This window comes from Trachurus trachurus (genome assembly GCF_905171665.1).
Source record: "Trachurus trachurus genome assembly, chromosome: 22".
In the NCBI taxonomy this organism is placed as follows: Eukaryota; Metazoa; Chordata; class Actinopteri; order Carangiformes; family Carangidae; genus Trachurus; species Trachurus trachurus.
In genome coordinates, this window is record NC_139907.1 from 28,123,261 (window position 1) to 28,143,673 (window position 20,413).

Here is a 20,413-nt window from a genome sequence, read left to right on the forward strand (position 1 = left end):
ACTATATTACACTGCTCATTATACTTTAAGTCAAAATCTGAGAGTTACTTACTTTAAAATAAATAAAATGCTCTGATATACACAAACTTTAAAAATCATTATGACCATAAACAAACACATACAATTACCTTCTCTATTTATGTTTATTTCTTCTCATTACATGAACAAATCAACCAAATCTTCATCAACAGACGGAGTTCACTTTGTTCTCATGAAGATGTTCATTGTCTGACTCTGGGAACTCTCAAGGATTCTTGTTCAGTGATTAACATTTAATGTGCACTTGAATTAACTTATTAAAATGATGTAGCTATGTCTTCTTTCTATTGTCTACAAATAATTCATTGAACTAAAACAGTTACATTTCCAACTCACATAACAGTGCAGGTTATCTGGAGCATGCTGCCCTCTCATGGCTGCAGTGCAGTCTGTGCTCCGGCATTCTCAGGGTCACTGACCTCAGCCGGAGAGACATGAAACTCAGATTACTGTGCAGTATACCTACCTGCCCCTTTGCGGATTGGAGATAGTTCAAACTGATAATGAATTGTATGTCACTGTGAATGAATCACCTACTGTGAGGCATTCAAATCACCTTGCTGTGTTGGTCATGCAATCTGACAATGCAAATGATCTTGTCTGACTTCCTACACAGGGGCAGTCATAAAAGTGTCTGTCCAGGAACCCGGTCGTACTGTGAGGAGAGGAGAGGAGCGAAGCATCACCTTATGCCTGCTGGAACTCTGTGTCCACCATGTTCCTGTCAGTGTTACTAGTCACTATCATGAGTGTATTTCACTCATGTGGAGCAGATCACGGACTACTACATGCATACTCACCTGGGGACATCATCATTGGAGGACTTTTCCCTATTCACCGAAAAACCAACAGAAGCACAGCAGCCGGACCTATCCACTGCAGCGCGTAAGTATGTGGAATCACATACTCATTTCGCACGACACATAAACAAAAGCAAAACTTGATTTGGAAATTTGTATCCTTCCTCAATTTCCGCAGCTACGACTTCAGAACATTCTTACGCATTCAGGTTATGATATACGCCATCAGGGAAGCAAACCAGAGGTTTCTACCCAACTTCACCATAGGATACGACATCTACGACACTTGCGGAGATGTCGGCCTGGCCATCAGGGCGACACTGCAGCTTCTGAGGAACCAGTCTGACCCTCAGGGCTGTTTACTGCCCACAAGCATTCACTCTGCTTTACCTGACCCGCTGACAAAGGTGGTGATTGGTGAGCAGTATTCTGAAGTGTCAATAGCTGTAGCACGGATTCTTGCTCTGGCATCAGTCACCCAGGTTTGTTCTTCCTGTTGATTACACTCAAAAAGCCGTTAACACTCTACTTGAATAGGTATTCATAAGTTTGACATAACACTGTAAGGTAAGTTATGTCACTTTTAATGCAAAGTTGACATTGTTTGAGATGTTTTTGTTCTGACAACTTGACATACGTAAAGACAATTTAAACTGTCATAGCAGACCTAATTGCCAAACTTTAAAAATGATGTCAAGTTCTCATAACAAGGACATCTCAAATAATGTCAACTTTGCATCAAAAGTGACATAACTTACAGAATGACACTTAACCACAGCTGTCATAAGTATTCATTGATGTTTATGACAGTTGTTATGTCATGGTTATGACAGTTTTATGTAAATCTTATGAATACCTATTCAAGTAAAGTGTTACCCAAAAAGCTTATAATCTAACTAGAAGGTCGTCTAACTTTACATTTGCAATAATACCAATAAATATATGAATGTTAAAGGGACAACGAGGAGTTTCTATTTGGTTATAAAAAAGTCTCACGTTAATGTGGATGAATCTACGTTACCCACACTTGTTAATGGGCCCATTTTCGATAAATGTATCGTTTTGTCTCTATCGTTATTTTGTTATTATTAGTGGTGCCGGAGATGCTGGTCGAGCCGACTAGCGTTTCTTTACTTTCGGTTGCGTTCATGGTCGGAACTACGACGATATGTGATCGTCTTCGAACCTCTGACTTTAATTCTTGATGAATGAAAACATGAGTCTGTCTTGCGCCGGTCAAAGAATTTCACATGCAGAGGCTCATAAATGTAGTGTGAAAACACTTCGCTTTTCCAAAACTCCTCGTTGTCCCTTTAAATGTGAATGCATTGCTGTTGAAATTTGCATGCAGGACAATACCAACATGACTTTCTTCCTGTTGGCTACAGATCAGCTATGCATCGACAAGCGAGCTGCTCAGCAAGAAGCTGAAGTTCCCCACTTTTCTGCGAACAATATCCAGTGATGCGTATCAGACAAAGGCCATAGCTGAACTGGTGGCAGAGTTTAACTGGAAATCAGTTGCCATTATAGGAAGTGACGACGAGTACGGGAAGTACGGCAGCGACCGCCTCATGGACACGTTCAGAAAACAGGACATCTGCATCGAATTTACTGACATCCTGCCGGGGTACTTTTCACAGAACGGTTCGGAGACACATGCTCGGATGACTGAGTTGGTTAACACAATCAAAGAGTCCACCGCTGAGGCCATCATCATATTCACCAAGGGTAGCAATGCTCAGCTCATCATTGAAGAAGCTATTAAATGCAGACTCAACAGAACTTGGATTGCCAGTGATGCATGGTCCACCTCTTCCAAGATCTATTCAATGCCGGGCATCGAGTTGGCCGGCAAGGTGTTCGGATTCATCTCCAGAAGGAGTGAGGTGCCCGGTTTTGAAGACTACATCACTTCATTGGTCAACAGCACCAAGAACCACACTCATGAGGATTTCCTGACTAAAGCTCTTTCTTGTTCTAATCGGTCTGTGGAGAGCAGCGAAAACTGCCTCCCAGACAGCCTGGATGGGTCTGAGCACTGTATAAACCCAAGGTGCTGGGCCCAGTACATCGACCATTATACATCATACAACGTGTACTTAGCTGTTCGAGTGGTGGCTGAGGGTCTCAGACGCTTGCTGCAGTGTGACGACCAACAGTGTAAAGGCAGACCCAAATTTACATCCTCTCAGGTACACGTAAAGATATCTTGATGGCATTTTTTTTTTTCTAGCTACTTTGTAATTATTGAATCACACTTTTTTGCCTTCTGGTGGTTAGATAGGAATGGCACCTGCTGGGTGCAGTATGAACCCACACCAAGCAGCTGGAAAGTTTGGGGTCATTCCTATTCCCCGGGTTCTATGTTCCCCGCATACTAAAAAAAAGGTTCTATGTTCCCCCTTTATCAAAAAATAGCAGTAGCATTATGTTGTTTTAACATCTCTAAACACACACAAGTAAGTTTTTTTTGTAAGCGGGGAACATAGAACCCTTTTTCTGGTGAGTGGGGAACATAGAACATAGAGCCTTTGTTGGGTAGTAGGTTGGTGTAGTCTATGTCAGTGTTTCTCAACCAAATGGGGTCCCCAGAAATGTCCAGTAGCTAATTGATTAAAAAAATATACTGATAAATATGTTGTTTTAAAGCAGAAGTAAGCGATATTTTTGTGTTAATATAAGTCTTAAATAGTTATATCTTCCGACAGCAATCACTTACATAGAGTGTTTGGACCAAAACACGAGTCTCTCAGTCACTCTGCTCTGCTCTGAGCCGAGGAGAAAACTTTTCTCGTATCCTACAAGTTTTATCCAATGAGGAGAGAGAACGGCATGAAGGGCTGTGCGTGCAGCCAGAGCCAGTCTGGTGCAGCCAAGGGATGCGCCTGAATGTGGTGACGTAGGGACGAGGGCGGTTATGGTGCGTTCAATGCAACTCGTAACTCGTGTTTTTCCGACCTGTGAAGTTGTACCAGTTCGATCTGGTACGAGTTCACAGGTCGGAAGTTACGAGTGGCCGTTGTAGTGACTTTCACAGGTAAAACAGGTCGGAGAAACACGAGTGGGTTGCCTGGAACGCTACAAAGTCGTAAGTTGTGACTTGAAACTGTAATTTACGGTTTCAAAAGCCTGCCTGGAACGCAGCATTAGCCAAAACGACCGGATCGCTTACTTCTGCTTTAATTTGATGAGCATCTTGATGGCTGTGATCACATGGGGTCACCAGAAATGTGTGATGTCAAAATGGAGTCACAAGCCAAAAAAGGTTGGGAACCACGGGTCTATGTGATATGCAGGAACGCATATCCAATTAAAATGCATAAATATATTAGTATACCCACTGCAACAAAACTGTTCCACTCTGTGTGACACAGGTATGAACAGTGTACCAACTTAAAAAGCATAAAGATTTCAGTACAACAAATTAGACTACACCACTGGCCTATAGCATAGCATAGGACCTCTGACCTCTGTCAAGAAAACCCAGCTCCAGGAAGTGACATTATGTGTCATTTGCTGAATACAGTCCTGAGGTCGAGTCAACACTAGGAGGTTGTGATAAAGCTGACCAACCACAGTTTGGTAGGTACTGTCTCGTCTCTCTTGTCATTTCAACAGTAGGCTGTTTGTAATTTTATTTGTTACAGCTTCTCATGGAAATCCAGAAAGTCAACTTCACTGTGGACTCCACACATGTATTCTTCGATGCTTACGGAGACCCCAGTTTAGGATACGATGTTCTGCAGTGGCACATGGACAAAGCCAAACAACGCACAAGCACAAATAAAATTGGAGACTACTGGCCAAATGGGAAAATAAAACTCCCAGAGGATCTCGTTGAAAATATGCGCAAAATAAACGTAAGGTCAACATTTCATCAAATATTATGATCTCCCAGAGTAACTGAAGAACATCATGTCAGACTGATTTTGTCCTCCAAAGGTGACCGTGTACAACTGCTACAAAACATGTCAGCCGGGGCACGAGCTGACACGACAGAAGGAAGGGTGCTGCAAGGTCTGTGTTCAGTGTGCGGCCGGAGAGTTTTCCCGTGGAAATGGTGAGTGTTTGATCACTAATCTAAATCTATTTCAGTCAATTTAAGTGGATTTATCACTAAGAATATCAGATTTATATCACAGAGGAGAGTTGGGAGGTGTTTTATTATCTGTAGCTGAGTGTGGAAGTCCAAAACAAGGAAATTGTATAAATGTGAAAATGAATATGTGAATAGTTATTTATTTATTACCATCATCATCATTTATTTATCGTAGACTATACAAAAATGTTCCTCCTGGTGGACAATAAAGATTTATTGTGTTGTATTTTATTGTACATTCATTTGCATACTACTAAATGGTAGGTGAGCTGACAGACAAATGAATTTCTCTTTGGGGATTAAAGCAGAAGTAAGCGGAATGTTTGTGTTAATATAAGTCTTAAATAGTTCTATCTTCCGACAGCAATCACTTACATAGAGTGTTTGGTCTGAAACACGGGTCTGTCAGTCACTCTGCTCTGCTGTAAGCCGAGGAGAAAACTTTCCTTGTATCCTACAACCTTTATCCAATGAGGAGAGAGAACGGCATAAAGGGGCGGTCCTCTCTGTGTGTGCAGCCAAGGGATGCGCGTGAATGTGCTGACGTAGGGACGAGGGCGGGGACTGCTAACTCCAGCCAAAACGACCAGATTGCTATCTATACTGTGTGCTATCAAATAAAGGCAAAAACGCCCCCAAAAAAATCACTTCTGCTTTAATAAAGTAATTCATAGTATTCGTATTCGAACATGAGTGTGATCAGATGTTGCAGGTACTTCCTCGTTGGGAATTCAAAACAGCTTGTTGTTCATGCTTTGTGTATTTCTGTGTTTGCAGGTGAGGAGTGTCAGAGCTGTCGTCCAAAGACTTATTCAACCCCACAGAGGGACGGCTGTCTGAACAATACTCTTGTATTCCTGTCCTGGACCGATCCCTTCATCATCATTTTGATGTTGTTAGGAGGGTTTGGAATAGTCGTGAGCATCGTGTTCACCGTTCTGTTCACCATCTATCGCAGAACTCCCATCGTGAAGGCGGTGGGAGGTTACCTGTGCTTCCTGGAGCTCTTCTCCCTGCTCGGCTGCTTCTGCCTGACCTTCACCTTCACCGGGATGCCCACCGAGCTCTCCTGCATGCTGGGCTTGCCGCTCTTTGGCATTTCCCTGTCGCTCTGCATCTCCTGCATCCTGGCCAACTTGCTGCAAATCTTAGTGGGCTTCAGCTTCGAACTGAAGAGCAGGTCGTGGCTGAAGAAGCTCAACCAGCCGTTGGCCGTGGTGGCCGTGGTCTCGGGGATCCAGCTGGCCCTCTGCGTGCCGTGGCTGTACTTGAAACCCCCGTTTCCAAAACAAGAGGTGCTGAGCACGACCATCCTGCAGCAGTGCGATAAAGGCTCCACTAAATTATTCATATCCATGTTATGCTACAACGCTCTCTTGGCCCTGTTGTGCTTCATGTTCGCCTTCCAAGGGAAACGGCTGCCAGATTTGTATAAAAATGCGAGTTTAATCACCATCAGCATGGGGCTGTTTTTAATCATTTGGATCCTCTTCATCCCCATTTATCTCAATCTGTTCGGGAAGTACAAACGAGCTATAGAAGGAGCAGCCATACTCATTTCTAGCTACAGCATCCTCGGCTGTCACCTGGCCCCCAAGTGTTACATCATGGTGTTCAGGAAAGAGATAAATAATGAGACCGCCATCACTGAGCACATCAGGAAACACTATGAGGAGAGCAACATGGTTGTGGTGAGATCATGATCACACACACACAACAGAGAAATACTGTCCGTCTGTCTTTCTGTGACAGCTGGTCCATCCTGAGAGGAAACTGATCTAGTTTGATTTTACATTGGAATGAAAAGAGCTTCAGCAAATACTATAATGTATTGATGCTTCATATATCCTGTGAGTTAGACTTGTGTCACTGTGTTCTCACCACCACTACTGCTAAATAAGTAACATTTACATGCAGGTTCAACATTTGAAAACAAGTGACAATGCTGTTTTGTATATTTCTAATCTAAACATGCTGGAAATGTTGTGGCTGACTGGAACTTCCCAACCACCTACAGCTTTTTTGTTTATAACATAAATCGGAAACAGAATCAAATTTATTGGCAAGCTATGCTACAAGGAATCTGACTCTGGTTGATAGCTCTCTGATGTTAACATAGAAAGATGTACAACAACTGAACAATAAGTTAAGAAGAATAAGAATAATACAAAAAAATAGTTAAATAAAATAAGATAAATAAAAAAATCTATTTTTTTTTTTTAATTATTGTCAAACATTTATACATAATACATACATACATTATAATCAACTGTTGTTTTTTTGTGTTTTTCTTTTTATATATATATTTTTAATTGTTGGGATTAGGTTGGGTTTGTTTTACCTAATTAGCACTTGTATTATATTTGTCTTGCTACAGTGATTTGTAATGTGATTTTTTAAAATGTAGATTTAGATGTTGTTAGAGGACAGTTACGTCTTGAAGGACAGATAATTTTATGTTTATGTCTAATTATTTTTGTGAAAGCTGTATTCATGTATCTTGAAATCTCATCCACGGAGTACTCCTGTAAAACAAACTGTCTTTTGACATTCTGTTCAGAATTAAAAAAAAAAAAAAAAAAAAACTAACCTGTGGTTTGAACATATTTAAATACCATGTACTCTTTGCAGGGTTTATAAATGCATTCATTGTGGAATACAGGTTTGGCCGGTAGTCCAGCTGATCTCTGTGTGATAACTCCCATGAGACACTTATTTTCTGCAGAGCTACAGGTACTAATGTAACTTTAAAACGCACTGTCGTGTCTGTTTGCTAAATAAATTGCAAGAAAAATACCGGTTTGGTTATTAGGTCATCATTTGCAATAATATAGTTAAAAGCCAAATATTATTTGGTAACTACTTTAACTCAAATTATTCATGAAAGAAATATTAAATGATACAAGGATGTGCATTTACAATCCAGTGGTTCTGAGGTAGTGTTGATTCTACATCGGCATGCAAAATCAATTAGCTTGTGTGTCAGTTGTGAATGAGTGGCTGTGAAAAACTGAAATATTCCTCAATGGCACAGCCCTTGTTCTTCGAGTCTACTGAACTGTCTATGCAAAGCTGGGCATGTAGTTCCCTACTGTGACCACTAGATGGGGCACATGGAACATGCTGCAATCTGCTTTTTAGCAGGTGCACAGTCAGCTCCAATCCAAGTGCTTCAATGATCATTTATGTGGCCCCATTAGTGTAAAAACACACAGAACATATGTTTCAACTCTGCACCTAAGGTTTTATTTATTAAAAAAATACAAAACTTCAAAAAAGTTTCCATAGGAAAGCATTATGAATAGCAATCCCATCTCTTTCGAGTCAATTTCAAATGAATGGTTACACACAGTTTCTTATTAATATCATGAACAGATTTCTTGCCTTATACAAGTTTAAAAAAGGACAACATAAAAAGACAATAAGATAAAGAGGAGAAGAGGAGAGGGCAGTCTGCTTCTTGAGTCCCTGTGTTTTAAGTGTTAATCTTGAAGAGTTGCTGCTGGCGGCATCTGCAGCGCCTGGTCATGAAGGTATCTATGTCTCATTGCATGTTTCATTGTGGCAGTACACGGCCGTACTACACAGAGCACGATTAATGCATATTATATTTCCTGTGAGTGTACATATTCAAAACTCGCACAGGAAACAGAAGCTCTGGCCATAAGCAGCAGAGGAGCATCTATGGCATCTATTACTTAAAGGACAGTGAGAAAACAAAAAAGAATAAATAGTGTTTGAGACAAGGAAGCATCTTGAGGATTAACACTTAAGGGGTTCTGTACAGAAGAAGGAGATCATGGAAAATATAAATATTAACATAGCAGCCATATATTTGAGGATTTAAATCACCCCTCCAACCACCTCTTGGTGAGTTACTAGATAGGGATGTGACTTCAGCTGTTAACAGGGCTTTGAAGGGTCAGCAGTTAATCACCAAACCCCTACATTACATAACAGACAGCGCTGGTGACTGCCTTACTGCTACTATCCTTCATTATCAAATCAGCAGCATGAGTAACCCTTCACCTCCTGGACAAATGCTACAGTTTCAAGTGTTGTGAATCCTGTGGTGACGGGAAACCTTCAGCCGACTAGTTTTGTGATCAACTTGAAAATCAACGCCTCACTAGTTTATTCCAATTCTGCAAATATATTTCTTTTATGAACTACAATACTCCAGTTGATGCAGTGTCTGCCCCAGGTTAGGGCAGGACGACTGCGCTGAAAAAGAAAAAGAAAAAAAAAAAAAAAATTCAAGTACAGAGTTGTTGCCCTGTAACACTCTGCCCAGAACCCATAGAGACACTCAGAGTGTGATTCAGCCTCATTACATTGAGGGTTGATCCCCAGCTTCTATACAGAACACAGAAAGTTTGTGCAACAACATGTCCCTCTCATTCTCCTGTCAAGTAACTGGCCTGGAAATTTCACGTACATATGAGGAGAAGAGGAAAGGAGGGGGAAAGGGGGGGGGGGGGGGGGGACCCAGAGAACCTTAGCAAAAATTTAATAAGAAAAGAAAAAAAAAAGGGTGCGAAATGTGGAGAACGCTGCTGTGTTTAAACAACACGGGTCTGGCAAGGCTTGGTGGGCATCTCCAGGCTGCTCTCTTGGCCACAGCAGGCAGACACCTCGAACGGGCCGACCTCCTCTGCAGGAGCTGGGACGCCCTGGGAACAAATCTTCTGCGCTTGTTGCCTAGAGGAGAAAGAATTTCACTTTTAATTAGGATTCTCTTGGAGCACAAGATGCACTTCAGCCTGCAAAATGTTGCTAAGGAAGACACAATCCAGTGTTGTACACCACTTTCAACTTGTCACTCACCAAGCGACGCGAGACATGACGTAGTGGATGTCGGGTCTCTGGAAGCCATTGAAGGTGGAGGAGGCGGCCATGGTGTAGGCACCCATGTTGTCAAAGACCAGCCAGTCTCCCACCTGCAGGTCGGGCAGGTCGCACTGCTCGACGATGCGGTCGAGGCCGTCGCAGGTCGGGCCCCAGATGCTGCAGGGGTACATGGCCTCGTCTGGCTTTGGTTTCTTTTAGATAGAAAGAGACAAGACATTTAGCATACCCATTGGTTTCCATCTTTCATATGTATGAATGATGACTTTACATTGCCATTTTCAACCTTTGTGTTCACTTACCTTGTGTAGTGTTGGCAAGCAGTGTGCATGGTCAAAGAGTATACAGTTGAAGGATCCATACACTCCGTCGTTGACGTAGTACATCAGAGTCCTGTCACTGGTCCCTTCGTCCTCCTCTGTGACAAAAGCATACAGAATGTTATTACTGAGCGAAGACGCAGAACCGCCGTCAGACCGAACTGTGTTAATAAAAGCATAACTTTTCGAATATAAGGCCGTTACCGTCAGATGAGGACTCGTCGTCAATGATGACCTTCTTGGCAATGATGTTGACAACCAGTGTGAACGCAGAAGCCACGTAGAAGCGTCCTGGCTCGGAAATGATCCTCACACCGGAGTCAGCGGGGAAATACTTGTCCAGGGCTGGGTTGAGTACAGCTGTGATCTACAGGACAGAATGTGACCACACATCAATCTAAACGTTTTGTTGCGCTACTGACACTGGCTGCATTAAGGCTATACTGCCTCTTGTATTTGTATTTACCAGTCTACTATATGTTCAGCCTGTGAAATACCACATCATTTAAGTGAAAACAAAAAAAACAGCATCTTACCTCCTCAAATTTGAGTTCTGTGTTGTCAGAACCAGGGAAACCACCACCGATGTCCAAGAGGTCCATGTTGAAGCCAAGCTCATCCTAAAGATGACGAAATTCAGTCTTTGATTACTTTGCTGTACAAATACCATGATAAGTACGTTGTTCATTTATATTTCTGTCTCAACTCACCCCCATGTGGAAAACACAGCGGGCATCAGCGATGGCCTGCGCGTAGGTCTTGGCATCGGTGCAGCCGCTGCCGACATGGAAGCTGACACCGATAACGTCCAGGCCCAGCTCCTTGGCCCGCTCCAGAAGGCCTCGGCAGGATTTGAGTGGAGCTCCGAACTTCACGCTCAGACGACACACTGCCTTTGAGTCATCCGTGGCAATACGCAGAACCAGTCTGGGCACAGAATGGAAACAATGTTAGTAAAAAGACAAAAAAGGCTGCAATATGAATAGACAAAGACCATCACCCAAGTCTTCAGATCATGGACGGTTCAGAGTCTTACTTGGCATTGGAATGGCAACGGGCCACCTTCATGAGCTCCACCTCACTGTCAAAGGTCATCATCTGGATGCCATGGGCAGACGCATACTTGATCTGAGAAACCTGCTTGCAGGGGTTGGCATAGATGATCCTGCTTGCATCCACTCCAAGAGACTGGACCAGCTGAATCTCCGTCTGCACAGGGACACAAGCACACATTTAAGAACACGGGACACACAGGCAGTTTCAGATGACTACCAAGACCGGGTTACATTCTGAGAAGTTGTAGTGCTTTTTTTCCCCCCCAACACACCTTGCTGGCACAGTCAAAACCGCTTCCCAGAGATGCCAGTGTCATAACTACGGCCCGGCTGTCGTTGCATTTGACAGCGTAGAAAGGAGTCACGCGAGGCAGGGCCCTCAGCCAGCGCAGGTGTTTCTTCACCACGTCGCCCAAGTCACAGACGTAGAAGGCATCCCTGTCATCCTGAAATTAAGTAGACGAAATGACAAAATGTATTTAATAAAAGCATATTTATATGTGTATGTGTCGATATACCCACAGAGAATACACACTACTACTGCAATTAAGTCAATTATGTGAGTAAAAGTCAGCACAGTACACTTACCGTCATGGACTCGTTAATCTTCTGCTCGACAATATCCCGGGCACAGAAGCCCTCCTCCAGGAAAGAGAATTCCATCTCGGTGGGAGTGGTAGTGTTCATGGTCACAAGGAGGTCTTTTGATAAGTCACTAGACAACTGGAAGAGCGAGGAGGGGAGGAGAGGCATATTGAGAATACATTCAGCTTCGAGAACAGTAGATTTAGTGTTCTTCATTACTCATCGGAATGAGTCAAACACTCAGAAAGTGAATAACTTTTAACTTAATATAACTTGGAATTAATTACAACCATCATCAGTGTAATGTGGTAACGCAAAATTGAATCAAACACCAAGCAACACATTTTGATACACTTACTTGGAATTGAAAGAGATGGGATTTTGTGTTGCAGTTCCTCAGGTGCAGAGAAGCCAAGGCGGTTCACCAGTGAAGTTAAATCCCTTCAGATAAGACTCAAGGCCGGGGCCTGCTGAGTAGCCAGTGTGTGATTTACTACAGTTCTGATTCTGTGGACAAAAGGAGTTGACAGAATTTCAATATTAAAAACTGTGTGGACACTTCTTATTCTCTTATCAAATTAAACCAAAATTTCTATATTCATTCAATTTCACAATCTTACATCTATAATGTTGGAACAGAGTTACGCATTATTCGGTAAAAACTCGTATACAACGTGTCAGTTCGTACTCTGTGGTAAATACATCCGGACTTCCTCAGTCTTTAACTGCGCACCATTTTATAACTGTCTCATGACAACTTGACACCATATGCAAGAAAAGTCATTGAAACGACCAAACGCTTAAGCCCCGCCCAGTCGGCATTAAACCATTAGGAGAAAGGCCCGCCCTTGAGCTAAAAATGAACGACATGAAGATGAACCAATCAGCAGCTAACGAATGACGCTGACGTAAATTATGCCGGTTCCGTCTCCGTGCCATGAGGTGATCTAGCAGTGGAAGTTACCGTTAACGTGGTTTATCCAAGTTGTTAACACAAGCTAATCAAAAACGTGTTCTGTGTAACGGCGGCGTATCAACGTCAATGACTTTTAACAATTACCACATCAGACTTACGTTACGCCACATAGTTAGCAAGGCTAGCCTGCACAGATAAGATAACGGCCAACTAAGCAGCCGTCTGCCACACCGGCCACGTCGTAATGTTAGATAACACTCGGCTCAATTTTGTAATATATTAACGTTACGGCTTCTGTGTAATAGTAAGAATACCGAACCCAAGTGACTTCTTCTAATTGTTCTTTTAAAACCGCCATGACGAGACCACCCTGCTAGCTACCGTATGCTAATGTAAAATGGACTAGCAATGTGAGCTACAATGTGACGTTCTTGGCTCTGTGATATCGAAGAGTCTTTACGTACCTTAAAAAGCATTTACAAAGAGTTTGTCCATTAGACCAGAAAGCTGGGATTAAAAAAAAAGCAGTTCCCCTTCACAATGAAGTCCGCTGCCGGAGGTGGAGCTTCTCTTACAGCTCTGAGACTGAAGTGGAGGCTAATGAGGAGTCTCCTCAGTATTTATAGAGAGCGCGTTACTAAGGCAACGCAGCCAGCTGAAACCGGCCTCCCATCCACGTAGGAACCGGTTTAAGCTTGTCACCTCATCCACATGGTGGGAAAGACAGACGGACAGACTGAGAGACAGGGACCGCTAGACAGCTACCACATGCAGATTACTAAATGTAACAGCCAATTCAAACCAGGCTCTCAACAATGTAAACACCTAATAAAAAGACAGACAGGGCTCATCATCATATGACCCTGGCACACACTGCATTGTTTCACAAAGTTTTCTTAGCCTACTTCACAGCAAAAATATTTTTCTTGTCTTGATTTTAATGTTAGGAATTGTCTGGATTTGATGCTTTTCATAGTTTTGTTGGTTATTTTACCTGGTTTTGCAGTGTTGTTCAAATTAAACAATAAATCAAACAATATAGGCATATTTTTATGAATGCATTTTTTATTGAATGGCCTGCAATCAATTAAGAAAATTAATCATTTTATTTAATCTTGAAAATACCATTATTGTAGAGCAGGCATGTTAAAACTCCACAGAGGGCTGTGTGGCTGCAGGTTTTTGGTCAAACTGTGTGCTCTTGATTGGTTGGAACAAAAACCTGCAGCCACACGGCCCCTTTGTGGAATGGTTTGGACATGCTTGTTATAGAAAGCGCCCTCGCAGGTCAAAGATGATGGCAGTGATCGTCAGTGCACGTTACCCATGCAGGCCAGCTGTGATGGAAGGAACCTGCTCTGCATTTGTGTTAATCTGGGGGATGCTCACTCACGCCGGCAGACTGCACCAGTCTGCTGCCCTCCACACAGGCTCAGTCTGAGTTCTTGACCTGCCTGATGGGATTAGAGGAGATCACAAGATGACTCGTGATGGCAAGGTGTCAACACAGGAACATATGTCACAACGTCTCTCGATGAAGCCACACAGTGAATGCACCCATGAAGATTTATTGAGCGCAAATGGGGGAAAATAGTGTGCAGGATTAGACAATTTTCTCATTGTGCTTGTAGTTCTAAGCAGTAAAATGGCTTTCACCCTTACCGCACAGTCTAATCAGTCCATATATTGCTTTCATAGACATTTGGTTTGCAAGCAGACATTACCAAATGGAGGAAAATGAAGAATTTGGTCAATGTGACCCAACAGTACATGTGGAAATGTTGCACAGACACCAGTTCCAGGATACTAACAGGAAACTTTAGGGCTTCATGAGGACCACATATCTGTGGGCTTAACTTAATATCTTTTCCAGGTCTTGAGGCCACAATCAACATGGCATTCTACTCGGTGCACAACAGGGTTTCCATTCAAATCTTCTGCAGAGCTGGTGAGTGAAGTCATGCTTTCCAAGCAGTTTAATTATCAAAAAGAAAAAAAGCAGAGCCCTCTCTGAATTGATCAAAAAGTTAAATGGGGTTAAGTGGCAAAAAACTTATGATGACACAGTCTGCAATCGTTTTTATACACTACAGTTTTCCCTATGGTCCTGCCCTGAATCTGAACTTAGCAGGCCTCCCTTCCTAAGTGAACCCCATGCCTCTCAGGCAGGATGTGGGCTTACACTTGGGGGACTAATTTATTTTCAAAGTTCAGCATCACAAGATCACAGAACCTAAAAATGAATGAGCAAACCACTACAGTTCTTCCCCTTGTTTCTGTTTTTGTCTCTAAATGTCTCTTTGTCCCTCACCCCTTTCCTTGTGCTCCTCTTATCCGTCCCTTGTTCTGTATTGACCTCTGTTATTATTACTGTGGACCGTTGTGGTCTGACCCCCCACATATACAAGGGTTCTCAAAAGACAAGGGTGATGATTGTTGTGGGCCACCCACGACATACAGTGCAGTGGAGGGGACTTGGTGACTGTGTGCTTGTATTTCCCTGGACTTCTTTGTCAACTATAGTCACACAATGAAATGCAGCAGTTCTCCTGCAGGCTACTACCCAGCTCGGTTTGCCTAACATATCTGGTGGTGATAAGCAAATTAAACAAACCGCCACTTTCCATATCGTAAACTGTAGGTTTCTTTATTTGGAAAGAGTGTGATAAAGTTTACACACACACATCAGCTCAGCACCATGCAGTGTTTTGGTTACATCATGGTTGAAATGGTTTGATTTGCCCAGCTATTACACATGGTTTACTGTCACCTAAATATAATCATGTGGCAGTATGTTGCCTATAAACACATGCAGTTCATTCATTCCTTTCCAAACAGCTCGGCGGCTGTGCTGTGGGCTCAGCAGCGGAGGATTGTAAGTGTGTAAGTGTTAAGTCTTCATAAGAGGTAGAGGCTTGACCTCGATATTCCTCAGCATTTTTGACTGGCCCAGACAGCTATTTATGAGACCGGAAATCTTAGTGTTTCTTTGCATAGCCTTAGGCTCATATGAGCAGATGGTACCTGATGCGTTTTGTCACTCTTTTGACTATGATTCACTTGTCATTACAGATCAGACGGGGTGACTTTGATGGGACAAACCCCCGTCCCCGTCCCCGTCCCCACCCCTCCCACAAGCGTGTTGACACACAGATAGCTTAATCAACTTAAAACTCTGATGACGCTACAGACTCCAGCTGGGTAGAGTTAAAACGGTAGTACCACACACGCAGTCATGACTTGTCAGCCACTACAGGGAAGCACATTGTTTTGAACCACATTGTCAGTCCGGTACCAACCTGAGGCCGGCCACATCAGGGCAGGTCTGTCACGGAAGAAGAGGGAGGCGCAACACATCAAACACAAGTCTATTTACTGTAACAAAGACCTTTCAAGTTAATTATTTTCATGGAGATACACACCCAGTTGATGGTTTGTAATTCATGTGCTGCTGCAGTGTCTGACATTTTACCACAATAACTTAAAAAAAAAAGAAGTAAATTAAACGTTAGGTCTTGCGGGACTCTGTCGACCGGCCTCATCCGCTCATTCACTGCGGCTGATGCTACACTTGTGCTTTCTTGACATCTTGTCTAGGTAATCCGTTTTTAGATGCATGTCCTCACCCGCCGTACCACACACATACAGAAATGTCATTTGTTTTTTAAAGGGCAGCGTTTGAACTATACTCCTTTTACTGCACGCTGCTGGCATTTATAAATGGCTCCCTACCAACAATTAAGTCACCAATCTTGCTTTGCTTCTGTGTTTTTAAAGTTGGATTTTGCTGAACAGCAAAAACTGTGCTGCAAATGGCATATAAGGGATACTGGTCATTTCTTAACTATTTATTAACACATGATTTGTATAAGGACAAATGTACTATTTCTTTAAAAATCTTTTGTCACAATTGTCCAAAGTTAATAGCTAACAATGAATTTGTATAGTTCTGTTGTGGTTTAATGCAATACACCAAAACTGTCAAACTGTGGGACAACCAACCAACCAAACATTAAAGACGTTCACAGATTACAAATGATTTATAATAGTTATTATTTATTATAGATACGTAAGCTACAAATGAAATAAGGGGATGGAACAATCATTATAATAGAACAGAATAGAATAGACAATACTTTATTGTCTACTAGCTGTAAAAGACAGACATTTGTCTTTGGCATACATGTGCAGGAAATCAAATAATATTAATAATGCATTTTATGTATAAGGCACTTTACATTTGAAAGCAAATCTCAAAGTGTTTCAGAAAAAAGCATAAAAAGGGGATAAACACGCTAATAAAAGGTAGGCTACGCTAAAAACATACCACATCCAACCAAAGTCACATAAAAAATACATTTACATAAGACAAAGTGAAATCTATGTGTTCAGGTGATGTCTGAGAGAGTATAAATAGATATTAAATGTTTTCTAATTACAAGTTGCTCAAAGCCTAGGGGCTCTGTCCCTGCTGGCTGTGTCTTTGGAGAGTACACAATACAACCACACAACCACACAGCCTCAGGCTCTGGCAAACAACCTGCAGCTGTATCATTTAACATCTGTATTGCCAGGAAGTTAAATATGCACAGTGATGATATCTCAGAACAAATAATATAATGATTATATCACTGTTACCAATGACAATAATTACAACAGTAACAAGAAGAACCTTTCATGTAGCTTTTCAAAACAGGCTGCAACAGAGGAGCATTTACTCATTATGTAAGAAAAATACTCAAATATTATGAAATGTGCACATCAACCTATCAAAGTATTGCTTTGCACTGAGAGAAATGAATGAGATGAGTCCTGTTTTCAGTTTACATGATATCAGAAGGTCATTATAATGGAATTATCACTTTGACCGTGCAGCTGCCCCACATGACAGCTCAGTCCCTGGAGTGATATGAAGGGAGAGTTTGTTTAATCCCGTTCTCTGCTGACTCATCATTTCTTCTTCTTTCAAGGTTGAGTTGCCGAGAGTTAGTCCGCTCGGCAGTTTGGAGACCAAGGCAAAAAAAAAGAGGGTGATCATATTTTCACTGAACATCTTTTGTGCTTTCCTGGATTGGCCTGGTGCAGGACAGGCTGCATCAGCACATTTCACTCCTTTGATCCTTGTGGATGGCTGAAGAGAAGGCTCACCGCTTCACATTTAGGTGTCATGGCTCTACCATGACTCAGTCTTATTTGCTCTATGAAAGTTCAGATGAAAGCAGAGGAGGCAAAAAGAAGAAAACCGCTGCATGTAAATGTTAAAACCTCCCGCAGACACTCGCAAAGTCACAGCAAGTCGGCAGTGGTTGACCGAATCAAAGAGGCTGCAGCCTGTATAGCCTACACTCAGGGATCTGACACAGTGCAGCTCACTCATAATGTACAATCATATTCATAATGAAGTTCCAAAATAAAACATGTTTCTCCCCTCAACATGCTGATCTCAGCTCCGTGCTGCTTGTCTTTAGTTCTGTGGGAAAAACTGATTGCACAGACTTAAATTAATTATACACATGGAAAGCAAAGCCAGTCCCAACATGACAGACACTCAAGTCTGTGAAAGGTATAACCTTTAAAGGGATAGTTCAACATTTTTGCCATAATCACTATAGACATAGCAGTAGGTTTTTAACCTTTAATTGTCGGTGCAAGCTGTTTTTAGAACGGTGGAGCAGAGCCGTGAGCTGCTCAGAGCTACGCTACGGAGGCTCATGGGATTTCTTGGTTTCCCTCATCAAACTCATCAAATACACAATCCAACAACTCCACAACGCTCTGGTGGACAAGTTGTGACCTGCACATTCACCACACTATGAGATAATAACACAATGTTACCAGACAGAGTTGTTTTAGAGGGAAATGCAGAGACTGCTTGATGAAAAACTGTCCCTGAACGCAACGCGCATCAGCGGTTTTGCATGAATTTACCTCTAAAACAACTCTGTGTGGTAACGTTGTGTTATTATCTCATAGCGTGGTGAATGTGCAGCTCACAACTTGTCCACCAGAGCGTTTTGGAGTTGTTGGATTGTGTATTTGATGAGTTTGATGAAGGAAACCATAAAATCCCATGAGCCTCCGTAGCATAGCTCTGAGCAGCTTGCGGCTCTGCTCCGCCGTTCTAAAAACATCTTGCACTGACAATTAAAGGTAACGAACCTACTGCTATGACTATAGGGATTATGGCAATGGGCCAATTTGCCAAAATGTTGAACTATCCCTTTAAGGTCAGGTCTCACAACTTCCTGGTGTAATTAAAGATGTTGCACCCTGAGGCCTTAGTCAAGAACTCAACAAGTTTGGCCAATGAACCCATTCACACTTCACTCTACTGTCTCCCTCAAACAAACACTACATGTTTAAGCCTAAATAGGTTTTGTGTTTCCACAGACTTTTCTGTCAATACTGAAGACCTGGGATTCTTCGAGGCATTTCTCCAGGCTATTTTATCACCTAACCTTCACAGTATGCGCATGAAGGTTAAATAACCACTGTTGTTTCTTCAACAAAATGTCTGTGCAGGAGCGCTTCCTGGACTCAAAAATCTTTTCTTGGTGGCGCTCTCTGGATGGGACAATTATAAAAGTTAAAGAAATATCCAAGGAACTCTCTGTCAACAGTTAAACAGCCTGTATTGCTATGTCTTGGTCATGTTAACCTTTAAAAAACGTTCTTTTCTTGACTCCCTGACGAAGGCGTGAAGCCAAAACACGTAGGGGTTTTTTAAAGGTTAACATGACCAAGCCATAAAATGAAGGCTTTTTAACTGTTGACAGAGTACCTTGGATATTTATTCAACAACCACTGTTGGTTCTTCATATTTGTTGAAGCCAACATGAGCTAAAATGTGTCCGGAACAAATAAAAAAATACCACCTAGAGAAAAGTGTTAATCAGTAATCTTGTTAACATTACTGCCTTCTGTTAATCTGAATATTTTTCCACAAAGCTCTAATGTGATCTTAACTCTAGACAGAAACATGGGGAAGGACATAGAGAGCCTAAGCGGAAGCAGGAAGTAATGCTCAATTCGGAAAAAATCTCCATGTGAACGGGAGTCAAAGTTTTATTTTGTGATCCAATTGAATTGTGCCATGAGGGGGCGGTGCGTGGCGCAGTGGGTGGAGCGGCCGCCCCATGTGGAGGCTGCGGTCCTCGCCGCAGGCGTCCCCGGTTCGGGTCCCGCGTCGGGCAGACCTTTCCTGCGTGTCGTTCCCCCTCTCTCTGCCTCCCCATTTCCTGTCTATCTCTACTGTCATCACTATCAAATAAAGGCAAAAAGCTGAAAAAAAAAAAATACTAAAAAAAAAAAAAAAAATTGTGCCATGAGAAAAATATAGCCTATGACTTCTACCTGTTTAAAACATCACGTTTCATGCAGAGAAATCAGCAGTTTGTTGTAAAACTATTATAAAATAAAATTCAGAATATCCATAACCAGAAATACTACAGGTGGCATAGGTGACGTCACACACCACATGCCGCCCTTTCCCGTCATCATAACGTTTTTTCCAAATTGAGGACCCATGGCGAGCTTCTCTTCCGCCTCTGCTTAGGCTCGACCTCTATCATGAGGACAGTGTGATGGTAAAAAAAGAAAGAAACAAGCTCAGAATATGGCAACAAATATTATACTATATCTCACTTAAGGTGGGGTCAGACATTTTGAAGTTGAATTGAATTCTGTACACTTTAGAGATAGGATAGCTACATGCAATTAAAGACTTTGCAGATGAGTCAAGCTGAGTC

General features: G+C 42.2%; 2 protein-coding genes across 2 annotated transcripts; one reads left to right on the forward strand and one right to left on the reverse strand.

The window, feature by feature from the left end:
• Positions 1-784: 784 nt before the first annotated feature.
• LOC311005275 (G-protein coupled receptor family C group 6 member A-like) lies at positions 785-6,644 on the forward strand (the record flags this gene model as incomplete). Its single annotated transcript, XM_083997632.1, has 6 exons — positions 785-924; positions 1,018-1,321; positions 2,228-3,034; positions 4,490-4,702; positions 4,785-4,902; positions 5,719-6,644. 6 exons carry the CDS (start codon positions 785-787, stop codon positions 6,642-6,644), a joined length of 2,508 nt encoding a protein of 835 aa, XP_083853758.1.
• Positions 6,645-8,309: 1,665 nt separating this feature from the next.
• odc1 (ornithine decarboxylase 1) lies at positions 8,310-13,249 on the reverse strand. The gene is made up of 11 exons (XM_083997697.1): positions 13,130-13,249; positions 12,108-12,256; positions 11,753-11,887; positions 11,437-11,610; positions 11,146-11,318; positions 10,820-11,036; positions 10,646-10,729; positions 10,314-10,476; positions 10,092-10,207; positions 9,769-9,983; positions 8,310-9,642 (listed from the first exon to the last, which is right to left on the reverse strand). Exons 3-11 carry the CDS (start codon positions 11,849-11,851, stop codon positions 9,504-9,506), a joined length of 1,380 nt encoding a protein of 459 aa, XP_083853823.1. The 5' UTR covers positions 11,852-11,887; positions 12,108-12,256; positions 13,130-13,249; the 3' UTR covers positions 8,310-9,503.
• Between the last annotated feature and the right edge of the window lie 7,164 nt (positions 13,250-20,413).

Bases quoted from the DNA above. Each gene is read 5' to 3' on its own strand.
- odc1 (XM_083997697.1), bottom strand. From the start codon at position 11,851: ATGAACACTACCACTCCCACCGAGATGGAATTCTCTTTCCTGGAGGAG. The intron at 11,319-11,436 runs GTGTGTTGGGGG...GTCCCTGTGCAG, and splicing joins GTTTTGACTGTGCCAGCAAG to ACGGAGATTCAGCTGGTCCA. The intron at 10,208-10,313 runs GTAACGGCCTTA...CTTTTGTCACAG, and splicing joins CGACGAGTCCTCATCTGACG to AGGAGGACGAAGGGACCAGT.